The sequence below is a fragment of the Euprymna scolopes genome, chromosome 35 (assembly GCF_053919585.1).
Source record: "Euprymna scolopes isolate OS-2025 chromosome 35, ASM5391958v1, whole genome shotgun sequence".
NCBI classification, from domain to species: domain Eukaryota; kingdom Metazoa; phylum Mollusca; class Cephalopoda; order Sepiida; family Sepiolidae; genus Euprymna; species Euprymna scolopes.
The window spans coordinates 69,237,231-69,261,178 of NC_136516.1; the positions used below are offsets into that span (position 1 = coordinate 69,237,231).

The 23,948-nt window shown below is 33.1% G+C and overlaps 1 protein-coding gene across 1 annotated transcript in view; it reads right to left on the reverse strand.

Moving 5' to 3' along the window:
* Positions 1-6,712: 6,712 nt before the first annotated feature.
* LOC145259908 (uncharacterized) overlaps positions 6,713-23,948 on the reverse strand; it is a 34,522-nt gene continuing 17,286 nt past the window's right edge. Inside the window, exons 2-4 of the mRNA XM_080117838.1 lie at positions 15,495-15,588; positions 8,705-8,773; positions 6,713-7,059 (exon numbers count right to left, since the gene is read on the reverse strand). Coding sequence (XP_079973964.1) covers positions 6,902-7,059; positions 8,705-8,773; positions 15,495-15,588 — 321 coding nt within the window. The 3' untranslated portion in view covers positions 6,713-6,901. The remainder of the gene's footprint in view (positions 7,060-8,704; positions 8,774-15,494; positions 15,589-23,948) is intronic.

Genomic DNA, 23,948 nt, shown 5'->3' on the forward strand with positions numbered 1-23,948 from the left:
TTACTACTTCCTATCTATTGTCTCCTATTTTTTTGTCTATTGCCCCCCTTCCTCTCAGCACTTAGTCCACCTCAGGTCCACTTTATAGTATCACACATTGACCGAAATAACATTCCTGAGCTTTTTCTGGCCGAAATTTCATAAAAATAACAATCGAGAGAGAACAGTAGTCTGAATAATGCTAAAGAAATGGAGGTTGTCTCTCTTCCTTCTTGCCACTGTCCTACAACAACGATGATGATGAAAAGAAAACGTCATCATGGTTAATGATGCTTTGTTGAAAGTAGCAACAGAATCCAGTTTCTACCATTAAAATAATGGTTAGCTAAATATTTTTCAAACCAATAAAATGAGTGATTTTCTTCAAATTCATTTAAAGTTTAGTTGATAAGACGGCATAATTTGATTTCGAAACAATTTTAAAATTAATATATATATTTTTTTTTACATTAGTGATTAATTTAATGTTGCTAATCAGCATCTTTGCTGATTGAAAGAATTCATTTTTTAAGATGTGTGAAAGGTGCTTTCGAGTATTATCATTTGGGTTATGACGACAATATTCTTTTCATCATTTTTACTCTTGAGTATATACCCGACATAGTTAGGCACAGTCAATCAACTGAGAACCACATCGTCACTCTATATAAAAGACATAGAAGACATCAACAGATATATACTCGAGAGTCGAAACAATGGGAAGAATATGCTGTTGTTACAGCCCTAATTATTATACAGATTAGCAAAAGAAGATTCATTTTAAGGATTGACAGGTTTCAGGCAGGATATCATTTCCATTATTTCTTCAAGATTCCAGATTCCCAAGTTTTTCATCAGTCATTAGATGATCAGTCATAATGAAAACCTTCGACCATACCTGCTCTATCTTCATCTTCCCCATCCTGCAGTGATAGAGATTGCAACAACAAAACCATGCCTATGATGGAGTATTGTTATTGGCACATTAATGCCGATTCACTGACCATTAATCTCTTTCTTTTGGACAAAGTTCATAAAAGAATTTCTTATCTAATAAGACTTTCACTGTCTGTTGAATCGTTGCAATATTGCTTGTTTTATAAGCACTTCCATGGAATGTGCACTGATGAATTTAATGAACTTGTGCCCCCCTCCCTCAACGTAAATACCTCCAACAAAACCAACTAACAGGAAAATACCTTTCTGATACTATTGGTCCTGGATATGACCTTAAACTATATCCAGTGGTGAGGCCCCAGCTTGTGGGCTTTGGGGAGTGTGGAGCCACCCTTTAATTACCATTGCTCCCAGGTCCACTCTGACCCGGAGTGGTAGTACCTGTTAGGGTTCCAACTGTGGGTTTAATAGAAACCGACTTGAAAACAACAAATATATTCTATTAAAAAAATTTTTTCTTCAATCTTTGGATTCGGCATTAAATAACCCGAAAAGGGTTGATATGCCGTAAAACAACCAACCAACCAATCTGATACTATTCGAGCACAGAAGAACTGTTGCGAGTGTGATTGCAAGAGTTAAGAGTGGATGAAGTTCAGAAAATTTCTACTATTACTAACCAGCAGAGTGTTGATGAAGGCAGGAGTATACTAAACCTGTGCATGTCGTGTGATGATGCTTGGAAGTGAAACCTGGCTAGTAAAGGTTGATATCAGAAGATTTGCTACTCAAATAGCTTGTCGTTTGCCCTTAGAATTTCCTTCATATTCCCCCTTTCACTGACCGTACCAATATGCAGAAATTTAAATGTAATGTGAACAAAAATCTTGTTGCCCAACTGTCCATCTGAGTACCTGGACCAAATTACAGTAACTCCTTACGTTTCAGTGACAATATAATTGTTTGAGGTGAAAAAGAGTAAAAATAAAAGAACTCTTGGCATTAGTAAAAATAAAATTCAAACACTTTTGCATTGCAGCATTTTTATTGAGACATAATACTGATAATGTACATAATTAAATAGGAACATATATATATATATATATATATATATATATATATATATATATATATATATATATATATACATGTAACGAAGCAAACATATAACGTATGTACCTGACCCATAGAGGTCTGTTCGTCAGTTTATATTTCATATACACATATATAACATTGTAGTTGAAGAAAAAAAGACTTGTAATATGAGAATGGAAGAAAGTGTGATAAAAACAATGATCGATTATATTTGAAATTACAATTCAGTACAACCTCTTTAATCGGAAACCCTTGATATCTGGCAAATGATAGATGCGTGGATATCCCAAGGTTTGGATTTTCTCCACTTTAAATATTGCATTTGGAATAATGGGAACAATAAATCAAATATGTAGTATAATTTTCTATCTTTATTCAAACATTATTGGCTACATATGTGCGTACGTGTTTCAGCTGTGATTTCTGTGGAAATTGAACACTATTCTAGACTATTTTCAAATGCGAACGTATGACTACTTTTTTCCAAATTTTCCTGTTTTCTTTTGCTTTTCTTTTTGGAAGAGGAAAAGTAGAGAGTAAAAAGGGAGAACTTGAAAAAGTAATTCATACATTCGCATTTAAAAACAGTTGAGACTACTGGTCTGACGATGTTGGATTTAGAAAGTGATCACAACTGAAACATGTATGCACATATGTAGCTAATGATGTTTGTATAAATAAAGAAAATTATACACGAAGATATCTCTTTTTATTATTGAGCACTATTTTATGAACATTACAGTTTCACTTGATAAATATCTAAGAAACCACAGCAATACCATCATTATATATATATATATATATATATATATATATATATATATATATATATATATATATATATATATATATATATAGTGATTTCAAAGTTATGAGGATTTTTTGAAGCATGAAAACGATGCTATTTTTTTTATTTAATATTTCATTTTATATTTCAAGCGGTCCTTCACTATTGGTCACTATATATATATATATATATATATATATATATATATATATATATATATATATATATATATATATATAGATATATATATATATATATTATAATTTATTTAGATTGAATGTACAGTATTTGTTGGGAGAGGTGGATGGGAAATGATTAAAATACTCAATTACAGAAGTAGGAGTGCAACTTTATTATTCAAATAGATGCAGCTAAAAGATTTAATTAGTGCCGACGTTTCGAGCTCTTCGACGTACAGCGAAACAGCTAGAATCTTCTGTGTTTGAATAAATACGTTAGACTCTTATAGTATTCCACTCAATTTTCTGTACACTCTTTCTCTCAAGTATATATATACAATATTATATATATATATATATATATATATATATATATATATATATATATATATATATACAATATTATATATATATATATATATATATATATATACAATATTATATTATGATGATGATTGCAACGTCTTGTCAGACGAGTGCATATTATATATATATATATGTATATATAAAATATTATATATATATACAATATTATATATATATATATACAATATTATATATATATATACAATATTATATATATATATGTATATATACAATATTATATATGTATATATACAATATTATATATATATATGTATGTATATATACAATATTATATATATATATGTATATATACAATATTATATGTATATACAATATTATATATATATATATACAATATTATTTATATATATATATATACAATATTATTTATATATATACAATATTATATATGTTATATATATGTATGCAATATTATATATATATTATCTCTATTGCATATTGAGATTTTTTATTCGGTTGGGATTAAATTTTCTATATATAAATACTGTTATTATGAAATTTGCCATTGCGTATATCAGGTAAACACTACATACCTTTGATTTCAAAATTATATATATAAACAATAGTATATATATAAGCAATATTGTATATATATATATATACATATATATATAAACAATATTGTATATAAACATATATATAAACAGTATTGTATATATAAACAATATTATATACATACATACATATATAAATGTGTTTACGTATACATAAACATATAATATAGACAATATATAATATAAATGTGTAGACACTTATAAAGTCAGAGAAATTAATTGTATTCTTGAGTATTTAAAATAAATTACATGCTTTAGGATGCAGTTACATTCAGTTATTGCTTGTTGGTTAAATTTGTGTAAAAAAATATTATTCTCCATATTATTTAATTTTGATTTATTATTTAACAAATGAATTAATTTAACAAACGAATAAAAAGATTGTGAGTAAAAGAAAAACAAACAAAATGAGAAATAAATGACAGCGTTTGATCCCAAGAACGATTTCCCTCAATACACAAAAAGGCTTTCTCGCGTATGTATACGTGTGTGTGTGCATAGACCCACGTGCGAGTGCAATTCGAAAGAATATTGAGAAAAGGTCAATTGGAAAGTGAATAATCGTCTAACAGAAGACAGATAAAAATGAAAACATTGTTAAATTCATTAATAATATTTCGACCCTTTAACCCAAAGAACTTAGATAAAGTTCTTTGAATAAAAAGGAACGACAAATTATTCTCTTAATGGAATTTGCTATTTCATTTGTTTTTTTTTTCCATTTTTTTTTAAATCGTTGATGAGATTTAGCAATTATCCATAAAATATTCGTGTTTAGTCAACAACCTAAAATATTTCGATAACTAGTCCGTATTTCTTTTTCAAAATATTATTATTGCTTTTTTACATTCAGATACATAGTTTCGATGCTTTTCTGTAAAGAGAAGACAATTTTTTGATTTATGTTTTATGAACTCATTTACTTTCTTCTTTCTATATAATTACATTGAAGACTGTTGATGCAATATATATTTTTCATTCAGTCGCATATTTTATGGGTATTTTTTTTGTATGAAGTCAATTCTTCTTAGTTTATTTGTTCCGTTATTTAATCTTTTCCGTCTGTTTCCATATATCTTCATGCATAACTTAAGAAATATTGACACATTTAAAGAACAATTTAAGTAACTTATGTATAAAATTTTCAAAATAGATATATTTTATTCTTGAATATCATGTTATGGTGATTATACTCATGATTAGATTTATTTTAAGTAGATTCAATATATATATATATATATATATATATATATATATATATATATATATATAAGTAGCTAATAACTGCAATTTTAGCCGTTTCACGCTGTAATCTACGCCTCCCAATTATTGAAGCCCTACTAATCCGTAAAAAGAAAACAACTATCAATCAGGCTCATTACGAAGGAGAAGGCAGGCTTAAGTGCTTTTAAGTATTTTAAGTATATTACACGATTTTAATCGTCTTTTCATTAAACTCACTAACGCAATTTTTAAAATTTTATTTCATCACTAGCCTGAGGACGACTTATGAAAGTCGAAGACGTTCGCGAATACGGCAAATTTCTTTTTACATTCGAACAGAATGTTCGAACACTAGTCCACCAAAAAGAAAAAAAAAAAAAACGGATTGCAAGAGAAAAACATAAATTGTCCCTGCTCTTCAACAAAACATGCATAAGTAGATAATAAATGCATTTTCTCGTATTATAGTCCTTTGTTAATCTAATATATACTTGCTTCGACATGGCCTTTATACAAATTTTTACCTTTCTTTAGTCTATAAACTTCATGATTTTCTGAACAAGCGTTGGCTATTTTCACTTTAGACTTGATTATATGACCATTTTCTATTTGATGCTGATAAGCAAACTTTATTTCAATAAAAATTCCTATAGTCTCAGAAACAATCGCACGCAGATTCGCTGTTGATGTTGAACTCTTATAGCTTTCCATAAATCATATTACCTCCTAACTTGACACACACACACACACACACACACACACACACACACACACACACACACACACACACACAACAGGATTAATTTTTATAAATGATTAATATATATATATATATATATATATATATATAGTTTATCAGGTTCTTAAATGAAAACGAAAATGAAAACGGTTTTCATTTAAGAACCAGATGCTTTGAATAGTAGATAAAAACTATTTCTCTCGCCTGATGAGGAACGGTTGGTTTTTAATAAACCAATTGCTCGGAAACATTAGCATGTTAAGTGTAGCGAGTATGTAATATTTGTCTATATAAATAAAAAATAATATATTTGCCTCTTTTTTCCTGAGCACTCTTAATAACCTCGTTTTAATTCATGAGTTTTATTTCTTGAATACCTTTAACCTGGAATATATATATATATATATATATATATATATATATATATATATATATATATATATATATATATATATTGGATATTCATATAATCACAATATTACAAGATATTAAATATATCTTATTAAAAAACTCGAAAAACTATAAAGATTAAGATTTAAAATGCCTTTAATCTTACCCCGTATCATATACGGTGCAAAAAAAAAAAAAAGAGGCTAAAACAAATACGCAGACAGATGCAAACAGATGGAAGAGAAATGATAAAATCGTCCAATGTACACAGGTTCACTTCGTCTATTACTATTACGATTACTCGATGCAATTATTAATGAAAATTATTCCAGAATTAGATTTGTATCATTCAAATAACGAAGAAGCATTAGATGGCTAAAGACGTACCGGATTTGGGGATCGGACAAGGGAGGGTGTACTAATAGTAGTTAAGTAAAGATTAGTTTGTTACCAAACAAATAACGGTGATAGTCAAAAGTAGTACAGTAATAACAATGATATTTTATTCATAAGAAACGGAAATAGACGATTGATGTCCCTCGAACCGGAAGTGTGATTGGTGGTTTCTTATGATCGTTAGACGCTTGACACAAATAAATCTTTGTCAGTCTTGTTTCGATAGATCCACGGTTCGACGGCTATCTCAGTCGGGTTGTATTTTCATACGAAATTAATTCTTGAAGATTTCGTTTTCTACACGGGCGTTTTCGATGCACATAACTGGACCCTCAGGCTCACCACAACGCAGACTCGGACTCATGCGATGTCGGTAGGTTTCCCGGCAACAAAGACCGACGTTGCATTCGGAACTTTCTGAACAGGGTTCACCTGGGAATAAAAAAAGAAATGTTTTTTTAATGGAAATTTCACATTTTTTATGTGAATTATTTATATTTAGGAGTAGTTATTTATTTCCTTCCCGCGGCAGGAAAATGTAACACAAGAGTCGGAAAGTGGGATCGAAGAGCCAGCAACCTTGAAGAGGAGCATTCTGGCTTGAAAAAATACCTGGGAAATTAGCATTCCCCAGTAGAGGCGTCTCTAATGATTAGCTATAAGCAAACCCTTTCTCAAAGAGAGGAGGTAATGCCTGGAAAGGTTGACCCCCCCTAGAACCGCACAGTACCAGTAACATACTGCAGTCAACAGGGAAGAAGCCATTAAAATGGTACAAATTTTGTTGATTTTGGCGCCAAGGAGAAAAATTACCCCGTTTGGAATATGTCCCTCATTCAATACGACAAGCAATGGACAATCAACAGGCAATTAAATCAGCAATGAAACAAGCAACCTACGAATAATAATAATAATAATAATAATAATAATAATAATAATAATAATAATAATAATAATAATAATAATAATACAATCATTTAATATGAAAGAAGCAACTAAATGAACAATATTATTTCTGTTCCGTTTAAAAGAATGACGAGACACTGAAATATGAAGAGATAACAAAATATATTTGTTGTTGGTGACGATCAGAGATGGCTGAAGATACACGTACGAATTTCGATGAATTTATTTTTCTTGTACTCAAATCGTTAACCAACCAGGATATCTTTTTCGATTGTTGTTATATAACAATTTGTGACCACATGAAACTGTCCTTTGGGACGATATTGTTACTGTAGCCACACCCTGGTTATATTCAACCATTGTCGTTTCACTGGATTAACCTGCCGAAAATGAGCTTTCAAACATCATAATTTTAACTTATCTTCTTTTTTGACAATTGATCAAGTTTGTTGCTTCTTCACAGCAGGTGTCTGCACCAGGCTCATAGTTTTTATTTAAATGATTATTTGGTACATTTAATAATTATTTTATTGTTCCTGCATTTGGTAACGTGCACGTTTTTGTCAGAATGATGTCACCGTACAGGAAATAAGCAGTTAAATTAGCAAGACAACGATCAAATCGGAGAATAAAAACTTATCTCTGTATTATTTAAATTACTCGAACTACTGTTCTCATCTTGAATGTTATTCACACAACATTTCGCTCGATGCTGCCTCAAGTGTATCTTATTGAACTCAGGATTGTTTCTGTCGAACTCGGGAATGTGCACGGAATTTCGAACGGAACTCTTTAGTTTATCCATATGGGCTAGCATGCCCTCGTTCTATCAGTCATGACTGGGTAGAATTCGTAAGAAATTCGCAATTGTATTTTGAGTGCCACCCCTAAACCTTCAACCCCCGGAAGAAGGCGTTTCTTAACTTTTTGAATTTGACTTTCTTTGTAACAGAGCACGGACGCGCGTATGTAACGTATAATTAAATTTTCCAAGTACTTTATCTACTACGGAGATTTATGAGTTCGACAAGATACACTTGAAGAAGGTCGTAGGTTACATCAACCGAACTGTTGTGTAAATAACATTCTTGATGAGAACAGTAGTCCGAATAATTCCAAATAATATGAACTATCAATCCTCATCTAAAAAAATCCAGAAACGTAAACTTACCTCTGTCTTTCAAAGGATATCCAACTGCTGGCTGCTCAAGTCTTTTGCACAGTCCGATTTTTCTTTCCACTACAAGAGTAAAAAAAATCAGTTTTTTGTAGGATGACAAACAGCTTCCGATAAATATTTACAACCAAATGATATACGCACGACAACATTGGCATGACTTCAATCTTGAAACAAGCACTTTCATTAAAATATCTGTTTTTTTTTTAACAGAAAACAAGTAGAGCGACGTTTCTTAACCTTTTGAATTTGACTTTCTATGTAACAGAGCACGGACGCGCGTAAGCAAACGCATGCGAAATGACGTAATGAGGTAAAGACAAATACTATAAAAAAGGAGAAAGAGCACGTTAAAGAGGACGATCACGTTAGAGATGTGGAGGACGTTAGAGAGTACGCTCGAAAATACGATCACGTGATAAACGTCAAATCGGTAATGAGAGCCTGAGGAAATAAATGTCGTTGTACAGCAGCAACAACAACAACAACAACAAACAAGTTCTATTCTTGGTTTCCTTTGCGACTGAGGCTACAGCGTGTTGGTTTCCATACAACGTTTCACCTATGTGCAACTTGATGTACTTACGTATTTATTACGATGAAAATTAAACGAGAGTCTATAATTTTGTTTCTTTCGCAAGGAGAGAGGGCTTCTTGAAAGTTGTCATTTATTTGAAAGATTACGCAACGTCCAGAAAGATTCAGAAACGCCGATATAGAATATTTTATCTTTATTCAAAGGGGCCAGATTTTATAAATTCTGAAAATAAACAACCTGAAACGCAGCGATTTATTTTGAAATTTACAATCTTTACCAACGTTTAATTTTAATCGTAACAAGCAAGTAATGGAATAAAATGAATGAATTTTGTATGGATAGACATTCGCATTCTTTCTTTTGGTAATGTTACAGACATGCGATGCGCAGCATGCTTTGCTGGTGTATACGAATGGCAGATGTTGCAGTGATAAATGTTTGACTAAGAAACATTCAATGTTTGTTCAGGAAAAGCACTGAAAATATCCTTGGCCAGAGTCCAACCACCCAAAAGGTATTTTCTTTATTTTCAGAGAGAGAAAAAAAAGGGGTGAAAAGTACTTCAGTTACGCTGGGATCGGCCTTTGTGAAACCTCTATGAATGTAACGTTGTAAAATCTCTATGAATGGAGGAGGTCTAGATGTTATCTTCGTGGATGTATCGAGTGGTCAACCTTTATGCGGCCGAATAGCGACCATTAACAAAAAGCCAAAATCAGCCAGGGAGGAAAAGTCCACGAGATGGGAAGGGGGAGATGGTAATAGCCAATCTTCCAAAGGAGGAATAAAAGTGAGCGGAACGTTTGAGAGAGGTAGTTGATTTTCCTGAAAGTTGATAGACAGTTCTTTGGTCAGGTTGGCTTCTTTGGGGCTCTCAGCCAAAGGAGTGTGTAACAGGACTTAGGTGTCTCGGTCTGCTCAGGCACAGATCAGCAAGTCTGTTATTCAACCTTGGGAAAGCGAGTACCACGGTAACATCCAAAATATAAACATTATTATTTGTTATATTTTGTGTCTTTTTTTTTGTGTGTGTGGGGGGGGGGAGAGGGGCTGACTGTATCGGACAACAACTTTGAACCAGTACAACAAGTAGGCGACCACGGATGGTGCAGCGAACACAAAGGACATGTTTATAATGCCGTGTCCACTTCAAAACGTTTTAGGTGAAAAACAGATATTTTATGTACAGGGAGAAATTGAGTATGCATGTTCATTTCGGCTGTTTTTTTTTGTTTTGTTTTTTTTAATTTTCTTCCTTGGAAGATTGAAGCGCTGGGTATGGGGCAGCCACACCAGCTGCCAACATCGCCCTGCTTTTTATTGAAATCGAGAGCTCTTTTTAGTATCCTCGTTGTTCTCTAAAGTGCAATTGTCTGCATCTCTTTTGCAATTGTTTCACCAAGAATATTAGTTAGGTGTAAACGAGATAAGCATGTTCATGCGTCTATTAACGTGCTTCCATTTTGTTAACGAGAGAGCGCATGCGTCGAAAAATTTGTGTACATGTGCTTTCAGTGAGCGTTATGTTTCTGGGTGTACAATAGTTCGTGAATGACTCTCGTCATGTGTGTGTGCTGTGCCGAGCGCTTTCTGTCCCAAAGGAGTTAAGCTGGGTGTGAGGTGCACACGTGTGTTGTCTGTGGAAGAAAAAATTAAAAAAGAAAGACATGTGTTTGGGCTTTTATAGTAGGCGTTGCAATCTGGAGTGAATATTTCTGAGTTTTATAGTTGGCTAAAATAAACTGGTGATTGGAGGTTATGTCAACTCGATTGTCAATACGTAAAACTGCTGCTGCTAAATACTATTCATTCGTTTCGTTTGAAATTGTTGGCATTCATTTCGAAATATCTTTCTAGCTAGAATTATTTATAGAAAGCCATCGAGGGGGATCACGTAAAAAGTGCCAACATCTCTAAGTGAAAGTGTTTCCGTGGAACGAACTGGATTCGAACTTGGCTCAACCAGGTTGTTAATGCGTGGTGTCACCTCTCTGCCGCTACGAACATATTACGTGTACGAAATTGAATAAAAAAGTATATATAAAATGTAAAATAGTATATGTATGTATATATATATATATGTATATATATATATATATGTGTGTGTGTGTGTGTATATATGCATATATATATGTATATATATATGTATATATATGCATATATATATATGTATGTATATATATATGTATATATATATGTATATATATGTATGTATATATATATATATATATATATATATGTATATATATATTTGTTGACGTTTTTTCCTCTGAGGAGAAGAGCCTATCTTTGAAACTCCACGAAATAAGGAATTTTTCTCACTTTTTCTTGTATTCCTTGTTATGAATAAAATATTGTGAATTTAATTCTACAATATTGTGACGTCTATTATATATATATATATATATATATATATATATATATATATATATATATATATATATATATATATATCACTTGTTCTTGAATTACCGAAAAATAAATAAAAAATTCTATATTCCGTGTATACTATGATATATTTTTTTTTAATATAAATTACGATGAAAATAACATGAGAAAGATGAGGTATATAATTGTTTGCTTTTGCATAGGGATTTCCTGAGATATGTTATTTATTTTAATAGTAAAAAGTTTGAGACGCGTTGCATAAGACTATCTGCCCCCACCCCTCCTCGATGTTTCTTGTTGGCATTCTTCATTATGTAAATAAAAATGTCGTTTACATCGTAAGATTTTTTTGTTTTGCGGCCGTTTTAATTAGTTCATCCATTTTCTAAGTATTTCTCAACATTATGGTTTCACAGAAGAAGCAGGATCACATGCACGGAGAAAGGGCCACGAATTAGCTGTGTGGGTGAGTGGGTGGGTACTGGTCGCTAGTTTTAGGAACGGGAGACGATCGGGTTACTAAAACGGTCGCTTGGTAACACATATGCAAATTGTTTCCACTTAACGCGTAATCATAATTGTCGCATGCCATATAAAACATGCGTTGCTATTAGCAACTGGTCATGACAACGTATTTCATAACAATCGAGGTTCGCCCCGGCAATCAATCTAATAGCACAGGGGCAACATAACTTTCCGCCTATGGAACACATTACCGTAGGATTACTTCCTTGCTGATTGCTTAGTCGTCTTCAAATCCAATGTGAACAATAAGCAGCCCCATAAGCAATCACTGCAATTCATACCATTAATCAATGTTAATACTCAGATAGTGTTCCTTATCTTTCAGTTGCCAATTATTCCTGTACCATTAACCCATTTCCTCGAGTGGCTCTTTGCCTTGATGAGTGGCGAAGCCAATATTAAAGGAGGCCATTCTTTTGTCAGACTGGTCCGACCCTATCTCTCAAGTATAATTCCTTTGCTAGTGTTTTATTACTAATCGTTTGAGGAGCCCCTACTGGGAAATTCCAACGGCTCTGTTCATGGCTATTTTCGCAGAGTCTTCATGACCATTGTTGCCTCCCCCTCCTTTGACCTTATTTCACATCTTCCTACGCTGGAAAAGAAGCAAACATTGCTGCTCTGCACGCTATCTTAATCTTCCAGTTGGGATCATTGAAACGTTCGATGTTTGTTCAGAACTCCATTATCCTAGGCTTTGCCTCCTTCGAGGCATATGTTTATGCCTTCTTTATGAACTTCTGTGATGTCGACTCAAGTCGAGAATTGAATCTTTCATCAGAAGGCATCATACCAACCCCTTCAAACGATTATTATTAATCCGATCTTCGAACAGTGCTGGACCTGTATTCCAGTTTCTGATGACGACTATTACTTTTCGAGGTGTTACCAACTCTATTCAGAGACAAATTAGGCATTTTCTTGTTTGCAACGAAAATTTGTGTCGAATTTTAGAGGTATGCTTTGTTATTTTTTGCCACTGCCTTGGAACAAAAACAGGTGAAAAAATAATTTCTCATATTACCGAAATTTATACTAAAAATCGGGACCATAGAAATTTCACGATTGCTTTCTTTATTCGTCTATATAATTTATAATTTGCTGTCAATGATAATATATCTGTTGAAATGATAAATTCACGTACGATTTAATGTCATCTAAAAAGAAATTGTATTTTTCTTCTTCCTTCAAAATAATTGTCACTGACAGCAAGATAAATAAGACGGCCATGTCTCATCATTTATTTATTGAAACTATTAACAATTGAAATATTGGTGCTTACTCAGATTGACACTTACGGCGAAATTTAAAATTAAAGAAAATATGTCGGGACGAAGATGAAAAATTCAAAAAATCACGTAATTTAATCAAGTACTTTTATTTTTATTCAAGAAACTTACTCTATTTCGAAGCAGGTAAAAAAAGCGTCCAACGAATCGGTGGACAAAGGCAGATAACCCTAATGCACGTGAAACTTTCAAAATAATCACTGCTTACCTTCTCTTATTATGTTCTCTATAAAAACATGTCCTCGGCAGTCACTTAGCGATAAAAAAAAAAACGGCAAATTTGTTTTTCGTAAAAAAAAAAAAAAAAAAAAAAATTTACTTGATCAATTTTTGCGATTTTCGAAAAATATAGTTTTCATACCTTCACAAGCAGGTACCTTGTTTTTCTTCATGTTTGTTTATCGCTATAAGTACAGATCCGAATAAACACCGTAATATTTTAAAACAATAAATATTCTCTCTTTATTATTGCCGTAAAAATAGGTGTCGATAAAACCTGCTTTAAATAAATAAAACAAATTTTTTACTTAAAAGACGATTTTTTTTAAATCATAACAATTTACATGTCGATTAAAATTAAATTCAAATAAAAAAGCAGATAAATAACACACACACACACACACACACACACAAGAATTAGAAAAATACATAATACAGAATACCGAAAGAATAATTACCGCAGCAAAAGACACCGGAAAAACGAACAAGAGACAAGAAATAAGACGAGAAAAGAAAGATGGGAAGAGAAACAGCTACCCGGAAGATTCACAAGGATTACAAGATGAGACTAACGAAAACACTTGGACATGGCTACAAAAAGGAAACCTAAACAGAGAAACTGAATCCCTAATAACAGCTGCACAAGATAATGCAATTATAATCAACCACATCAAAACAGGATCGACAAGACACAAGAAAATGGCAAATAAGGACTCTGTGGACAAAGAGACGAAACAATACACAATACATAATAAGCAAATGCAGCAAATTAGCACATAAAGAATATAAAAATAGGTACGATTATATGCAGAAGGCAGTACACTGAGAATTATGCAGACAACTGCATCTTGAACACATTGACGAACGGTACAAGCACAAACCGGTAGCAGTACTTGAAAATTAAAGTCACAAAATCCTATGGGACATGGATATACAAAAGGATAAATCCATTCAAGTAAGAAGACCAGATGTCATAATAGTTAACAAGAAGGAAAAGTCCTGCCAGATTGCAGAATTTGCTTTTTCAGATTGCTGGAAATCTGGGGAGACTTGTTGTCACTTAGACTCCAGGGAACACCACAAGTTGTTCTCAAAGAGAAATCTTTGGTGATGGCTTGTGTTACTACTCATAGTTAATATCAAGGAGACACAGAAGAACAGCAAATACACGGAACTGGTCAGAGAGCTCAAAGGGATCCGGGAGTCAAAATAACACCACTAATAGGAACAAATAACACCACTAATAGGAACAGTACCGAAAAACTAAAAAAACAAAAGATGGGGTAGAAATTGGAGTCAGAGGGATGACTGAGAAGATACAACGGATAACAATAATGAAAACTGCAGAAATATTAAGGAAAACCCTTGAATGCGGAGACTAAGACGCATGATCCACAGGCGCTAGCTTGACATATAGAAACTTCCACAGCGATAATATACAAAGAAACACCACATGGCATCATGAAAACTGAAGCTGCAGAACTGTAAGCTACCCCTATAAACCTGGTGCCACACCAAATAAGTGAGGGTTCAAAAGGATGGAAAGATCGAGACGAGAAAGCCAGACCTCTGCTGGATGAGAGCAAAAAAAGATTGGGAAGGTTTATTGAGATTCAAATTCCAGTGAAGACACTGCTAACAAGAAATCAATGATTAGCGACTGTTGTGATAACGCAAATTTTTCTGCAAGGGAGATTACTGGAAATCTGGGGAGACTTGTTTCATTTAGACTCCAGGGAACAACACAAGTTGTTCTCAAAGAGAAATCTTTGGTGATGGCCGGTGTTACTACTCATAGTGAGTAAATAATAAAAATGGAACTTACCTTTGAAGTCAAAGAGACTGTAATCGAGAGAGCAAACTTCGGACATTTCGCAGCATTGGTTTGTCGTCAAACACTGACCATTCGATGGAACACACTAGAAAGGGAAATAAAACCATTATTTTAACATAAAGTTGACTGAAACAATTCACCATTTTTTTTTTACTGATCCAAGATTGACGAAATTAAAACAAGATCGGCAGATCCACTCTTAAGACAACGGCTAATTATTAAGATACATCTATCAACATTTTTAAGATGCATCCATTTAATCTGCGCTTTTAACGATAACAATTCTATTTCAAACTTAAGCGTGATAGATCAACGAAAATTCCACTTCAGACTTAAGCGTGGCAAATCAATAAAATGCTACTTCAAACGAACGCGACAGACCGACGAAAATGCTATTTCAAACAAACGTGGCAAACCAAAGAAAATGCTATTTCAAACAAACGTGACAGACCCACAAAAATTCTATTTCAAACTTATCACCGGTAAAAAGGTAAATATATTCATATAATCATAACCGGAAAACATATTTTATTAACATGAATTGCTAAAGTAATAAAAATGTATTAAAAATTTAATCAAAATAATTTTCATTCCATTCAGTTTCCTCCTCCTTAACTATTTATTTTTTGGTACTTCTTGCTTTCGATTTTGTGGGATCATTTTTTTCAGTTGATAGTTGATTTACCATTTTTGATGTCGTAAGAATCGATAAAAAAATAATGGTATCTACTGACTTTTTGTATCAATTTCAACTAAAAGCAATGATATCTATTTAATTGGCATATCATATTACCGCATTATTTAAAAACCGCGAGTTTTCGATAATTATCGTAAAAACCCCTCGCCATATTTCTTTAGGAACACATGACATAATAACAAGGAAAGTAAATCAGTTATGCTAAAAACAGGGCAAATAACTCATATTTATTAACGCACAATTTATTTAAAAATTTGTACATCACCTTAGAACTCTCCGGTATTTTTTTTTTAGCCGAACATTGTATTTTCGCTAATTTTCGCAAAAAAAAAAAAAAAAAAAAATGTTTTCTTAAATAATTTTTTCTACCTTATCATTTTTTCTAATTTTTGGATATATTCATTGCTGTAGTTGAGAATTAAGTAAAGACCATTTGTTAGCCTTGAAATGCAATATAAAACAATCGAATTCCACTATTATAGTGTAATTAAACTTTATTCTTTAGCTAAATTCTAAATTAGAAACAACAGCAACAACACACACATTACGACAAGCAAATCAGTCAGTTATCCCCCATCTCATTAAATTTTTTACTATACTATTAGGAACGAAAAAAGTCTTTCCGCTTCTTTCCGATTAATTTAGTTTTGCAGGCTGCGATTCTTGATTTCCTTAAATTTTACGGCCAAGTGTTATATGTTTTTATTAATATATTTACATACTAAGTTTTACATAAAATCTAAATAATAATAGAAGACAAACTCGATTTTCTTATTCTTCCAAAGAATCAAATCGAGATGCATTCAAACGCTTCCAAACAATATGGCGTCCACCATTATTTTGCCTGGTATTCATTTCATTAATATTTGCTTCAATGTGGGAACAACCTATAAAATGTCGAGAGACAGCCATATTGATCAATGAATTCATTCAAACATTTTTAATATGACCACATATTTGGGAAAATCAACAGCTTTTCTCCAGTGTTCCCGTGGGGACGATTTACTTGAGACGTAGTTTATTAATTTGAAAGAACAAACAGGAAAAGACGCTGACAGAAACACCGGTGAATTATTGATTCTTATTGATCAATATATGAAATGATAAATTTGCATGACAATATTCCCAAGGAAGTGATACGAATAGAAGTTAACCAAAACGATCAATAGTCTCTTGGAATTAAATATTCACAACTTTCTGTTACAGTATTATAGATACATTCAAATTGATCGGACAATCTAACATATAAAACTATCGGATTTTTAAAGTCAGACCCAAATACCAATCTCTCTGACGTATAGATACTTGATTCAAACTAACCAGTTTTTTGTTATTTTCTATCACTTATAATATTGGCATTACATATATTGTATTATGTGGTAGTCTTACTGTTAGAATGAATACAATTTTCCTAACACATCGACTATTCTTAAACATTGACGGGATGTAATCGTATTAAAATGAAGAAACTGGATGGTGCAAAGCATCCATTGAGACACACATTCTCACACAGAAATTATATAGCAAACCCCGTTCTCCTAATATTTCATTTTAACCTGTACAGCTATTTTTGCACAAAAGTAGCGTTCATTCCGTCAATTCATCCGCCATAAGTCAAGTGCGAAATAAGTAAAAATCATAGGTGCTAGAAATCAATGTAAGAATTAAATAGCCGTAGTCAAGAGAAGATATACAGAAATGGCCAGAAAATGCACTGAATTACAGAAGTTAGAAACTTGCAATTTCTGAAAAGCTTGAAATAGTGTTTATAATATAAAATATTAAACTAGTGTTTATGATAATGTTTATAATAGGAAAGGTTATAATAATAATTGTTAATTACCTACTATCAATAGTGGGCAATCAACAATTCCATCACCATCAAACGACCATAAAGTTGCTTGCACGACAACCGAAAAGGCTGAACTGCTTGCCCAACGGTTGGCCTCTATCTCCACCATAGGCCACACAAACAACTCCTTTCCAAATTTCCTTTTGTGGACAGAAGACACACTCGATGATTTGATTATCACAACTTCTCATTTACGCGATATTTTAAAAAAACAAAAAACTTACACACCTCCAAGGTGTATGGGCCTGATTTAATTCCTGCTATACTAATAAAAACATACTCAGCTGAGCTGACTCCTCTTCTCTATAAACTCTATAACAAGATTGCCGAATCTTGAATCTTGATAGCTGGAAAATTGCCACTGGGGTACCATTATACAAGAAATTTGGTGAAAGAATTGACCCACTCAATTGTCGCCCCATCAGTGTTCTTCCCGTCTTCCAGGTCGCTAGTTTACCACCTCGAAAATACTAAACTTCTTTCTAACCGACAGTATGGATTTAGGCAAGCCCGTTCTATTATACAGGGTGGCCGAAAAGTCCCAGGACACTATACATGTATTTTTAATAAAACACAGTATTTTTAATGAAACAAACAGTAAATACACTGATGTCAGTCATAACCTGAAAAAATAAATGAAATAAATTGTTTTAACAACATTAGAATATTAAAATCAATCATATTTAACAGCATTAAAATATTAAAAATAGAGTGACCTGGGACTTTTCGGCCACCCTGTAGATATTTTAATGATCATCTCTGAACACATATACCATCCACTGGATAAAGCAGGGAAAATAGAACGATTGCCTTTGATATAATCGACAGGTACTTAATATAATACGATCCTTATTAGACAAAAAAAAAAAAAAAAAAAAACGATGTTGTCCACGATGGACGTAAATCTAAACAACATGATACTAATGCGGATGTGCCTTAGTGATTGATCATTGGGTCTTTATTATTCATAAACGACCATTTTGATAAAATTGCATCAGAGATAGATTTACTGATTACACCATGCCCTATACTAAACATAAAAGAAATGTCCACACATTGAAGATAATGATATATACTTTAGAAAACGACCCAAAGTCTGTAATCGGTAGTAGAATAGCGGGCATAAACGGATAGTACCATTTAATGCTACGAAGACTAAGTTTTATTTCTATAAAAATTACAAGAAAACTTTCTTAACTGCCGATTGCCGTGACTAATAACACCCTACTTAAGAGCTTATCGTTCGAACTCCTCAGTTCAAGCAACATGAATTGGAACAAATACATTGAGAACATTGCCAAGGTTGCTGCAAAGAACGTGATCTCTCTCTCTCTCTCTCTCTCTCTCTCTCTCTCTCTCTCTCTCTATATATATATATATATATATATATATATATATATATATATATATCTGTCTGTCTATCTGCCTGTCTCTGTCTGTCTGTCTCTCTTTCTTTCTACCATACTAGAAAATAACTCACACTTGACACTATCCTATATCTCTGTAAAACGACCATTCATTCCTGCATGAAGTATTGTAGGTGTACCAGCTACATTTGGGCTGGTACATCTACCACAAGTCTTAAACAGGGGCAAAAAGAGTTTTTAATCTAATAGGTCCTGAACTGTCAACCAAACTCTAACCCCTATCCTATTTCCACAATATTGCAGCCTTATGCCTGTTTTACAAGTACTTTAATGGAACGCATTCTAATGAACTTATAGTACTGATTCCTCTCGACATACATACCCCGACTAACTCGACAACCAGCAAAATCGCCTCCTTCACTGTATGGGTTCCTAGATGTCGAAAAGTCTTCTACTCCAATAGTCTCTTCCCACGGACTTTGGAATTCCTTGTTTGTTTTCTGCTTCCCTGAATGTACTAACATGCAGAAGTTTAAATGTAATGTAAACAGAGATCTCGCTGCTCAACTCCCTATATTGTACTCAGTAGACATGGTCTCAAATAGTAATCTCTTATATCTAAGCGCCTTGTTTTGGGTAAATTACAGTAAAAAGGAGTAAACCTTGTACATACAACTGCATAAACATCGAAGCATCAATGTGTGTGTATCTTATTATGATTATTTTTACACACACACACACACACGCACGCGCACACACACGCTCGCGCGCACACACACACACACACACACACACACACACACACACACACACACACACATATATATATATTCATCCACATACAGTACTGTTTCGCTGTTTCACAGCTCATCAGTGCGGCTAGACATAAACTAGACATTTCTGCATCTGTCAGAGATAGATACCCAGGTTTCATCCATTGGATCACACACAATTTTAAATAAAGTCTTATTTAATATGATCGCGAGGGACTCTCTTAAATATTTGATCTGAGATTTTTCTATATCAGTTATCTCAGAGAGGCTGGAAAGCCCTACATGGTCATTTTAAACTGCTTTAAAAAAAAATGTCGAGTTGTCGGATTGACGAAAGCTGGGTACCTCTAACTAACGGAGTATAAGTATCCAAGTACATATTCAATTCTTGTATTACTTTTATGATCAAGTACTTTGATTGACTTTTCATTGATTGATAAGAGATACAGGGACACATACGAGTCACATGTAATTTATTCATCTCATTGGCTATACACCCTCCACACACACACACACACACACACACACACACACACACACACACACACACACACACACATACACGCACGCGCGCACCTCAATCCACTGAAGAAGCTCGAAGGAAGCAGCCTAGAGCTCGTTTCTTTTTAAGAAAATATGACCTTTTCAGCACATTTCGTATTCTTACGATGGTTAAGTGGTTAACGTCATGAACTTAAAACCTGTGTGGATTTAGTTGCAATCCAGTTCGTTCAACAGAAACGCACATATTGATCTTGTGTCAATCACTCGGGATACGAAGTAAATAGATAAGAAGCTGTGCATTTGAGCACATTAATTTTATAGATAATACCATAATATATATATATATATATATATATATATGTGTGTGTGTGTGTGTGTGTGTGTGTGTGTGTGTGTGTGTGTGATGCAGAATTTTTGTGGTCACGATTCTTGAATAGTATGATCACATCAGAAAACAAAGTCCACATCAGAAAACAAAGTCCGCAATAAGTCATGCATATCATTCCATTGGAACAGAATTCGCTATTTCTGCTCCCAATGGCCAAATCAGCAATTAGATTCCTCATTTATCTGCCAGTGAGCGTTGTTTCGTCACCTCATATGAAACGGAACAGCTTTTCGTGGGTTAATTATCTTTCGTTTGTTTTTGCCGGGCGATTTACACTGCACGGTTGGCATCACGAACACATCGATATTTTGTAAGAAAAGCTATTTATGAAAATCACGTATGTATGGAAAAATAGAAATAATAATTAGAAAACAATAAAAATAGATCGATTGGGATTCTGTTATTGATGGGCATTATATTTCTCGGTCTTCAGGTTGGGATCAAAGTGAACATAAATATGAAATGAGGTTTGCAATTGAATGAGGAAAGAGTAGAAGTTAAAATGAACAGAAGATAGAAAAAGAAAAAGATAAAAAACAACAAAAAAACAAAACTAACATTTTGAAGGTGCGTCAAATAAAAACAGCGAGAAGAACGCTCAGGGTCAGTGGCCTTGTGCTAGACGAGTGCAGATACAAGCAAAAATAAAACAACATGAGATTTAACTTTAAAACATGATCTGGGCATAAAAAAGCTGCAGATTACACAAGCGAAGTAACGCAAATTTGAAATATGCATAATTTCAGGCAAAACAGTATGAAATCAGTGTTAAAAATATGATATAGACATAAACATCCACAGAGTATACACGCTAAATATGGCACAAATTTAAAGGTTAAATACAGAATAATAAAAGAAAAGGAACAAGTCGAAATCGGCCTCTTTTCTTTCCAAATATTGGATAGATCAGACGTTGGAATCCATGTCGTCACAGTTAAACGTAAAACAATTTGAAATTGATTTTCAAAACAGGATACGGACATAGAAAGTTACCAAGTACACGAGCAAAACAGTTGTTGAATATTATAACTCCCGGACAGCGCCAGATTACCCAAGAGAGTGAGTGAAATAAAAGATAACACTGCGATGTTTACTCGTTATTCTTTCTGGTTAAAAAAAGGCTTTAGAGAAAACAATCATTGATTAACCTTGCTTTTGTATAATACATAGATTAACTATTAGGGTTAGGGTTACTAAAATAACTAAAATAACTAAAATACAAAACTATTATACTAAAATAACATTTCATGTCTTTGCATGTTGACCAAATAAAAAATAGGAAAACTGATAAAAATAGCGTTAAAATATTGCGCATTTGATTTTGATTCTGTCACTGATATTTCATAAAGTATTTCAATCCGATGTCGCCATCTTTAAATGGAGATGACGTCAAATTAATATTTATAATCAATTGTCGATTTTCATGTCTGAAATCGAGAATAATGTGATAGTAATTATAGATAGATATATGATAGTGATAGTAATAATTTGTTCAGTGTATTGGTGAAATTTTAGGCCAAGGACAAAACCATAAACGATTATTTTCAGGTAATGGCTAATTAAGAAATAGTGTTGTTATATCGTCGACGGTAGTAAGGAAGCTCTCCTTGAAGTTGTTCGGTCTGGGCGACTTCTTTAATTTGTACTAGTTCATATATGAAGATGTATGTTACTACGTGGTCCCCCGCTAGACAGCGATAGACAACCCCGACGTCGTGTTCTGGGGCTTTCTTTTCTTTCCTCTTCTCTTCTGGTTCTGGATATGTAGTAATCTTCCACGCATTTGCAATTGCTGAGGAGCGCACTGATAAAAACAAACAAAACACAAAAGAAAACACAGACTCCGACATTTTCTGTAATCATTAGTCGCATTCTGAGCATCAACCCTCTACATATTAAGGTCGTATCTACATCTTCTGTCGGGGCTGTGTTCGTTAGTCGGTTGATCAATTCATTTCCCCATCTCCTTCAAGCCACAACCTGCGTTCTATTGAGTCAAACTGGCAACTTCCCTCAACCACCGTAAACTCAAGACTGTTCGCAAAGCGTTCGTAACCATTGTTTACTATTGTAAAATTCAATCACTCCTCAAACTAAAATATATTGATCTTCTTTTTTACAATTATCGTAAAACCTTGACGAACAATCCACTTCAGCTTCCTTTTGTATTTCTTAGTGAACAACTTCCTATGCACTGTCTTTTCACCAACCCTATTTCCTAAACCTTTTTTCATAAAATAATCTTATTTTCACTTCTCCTTTATCATACTTTTTTCTCTTTAATTCCTACTTCCTAACATTTGAAGGGGGACTCCGATAGTATCGCAGATAAACGACGGCCGTTTTACTAAAAATATATAACCTTTATCCCTGAGTGGCTTCCGGGCCTTGATAAGTGGTGACCGCCGTGTAAAAAGAAAATATATTAATCCACATGAACCTGTTGCAACGGTTAAAGTGTTGTTCTATCACTGAATTGATATTTCTCCTTTGCGTGTTTAATAGAAAGTTTCGAATATAGGAAACACAACTCAATTTGCTTTTCGTTTCTCGTCAGAAAAAGGAATGTTTCTGTTTTATCATTTCTTTGCTAAATAATCTTTGTTCTTTTGTCTTTTATATAAAATGTGTCTGCCGAAGTTTGAGTTTTTAATTCACATCGAAGCCCAAATAATATTGTTGGTAAGGAGGTTGAAAGTTCAATCTTTGCTGAAGACGATAATAACTAATAATGACATAATTAATTAACACTTCTTTTCAGTAATAGCTGATGAAACGAAACGAAAACAATTTATCTTCGTGGCTTAAATAAAGAGTTCAGTTCGAAATTCATCATAGACTCCAAAGTCCGACATAAAGATTCC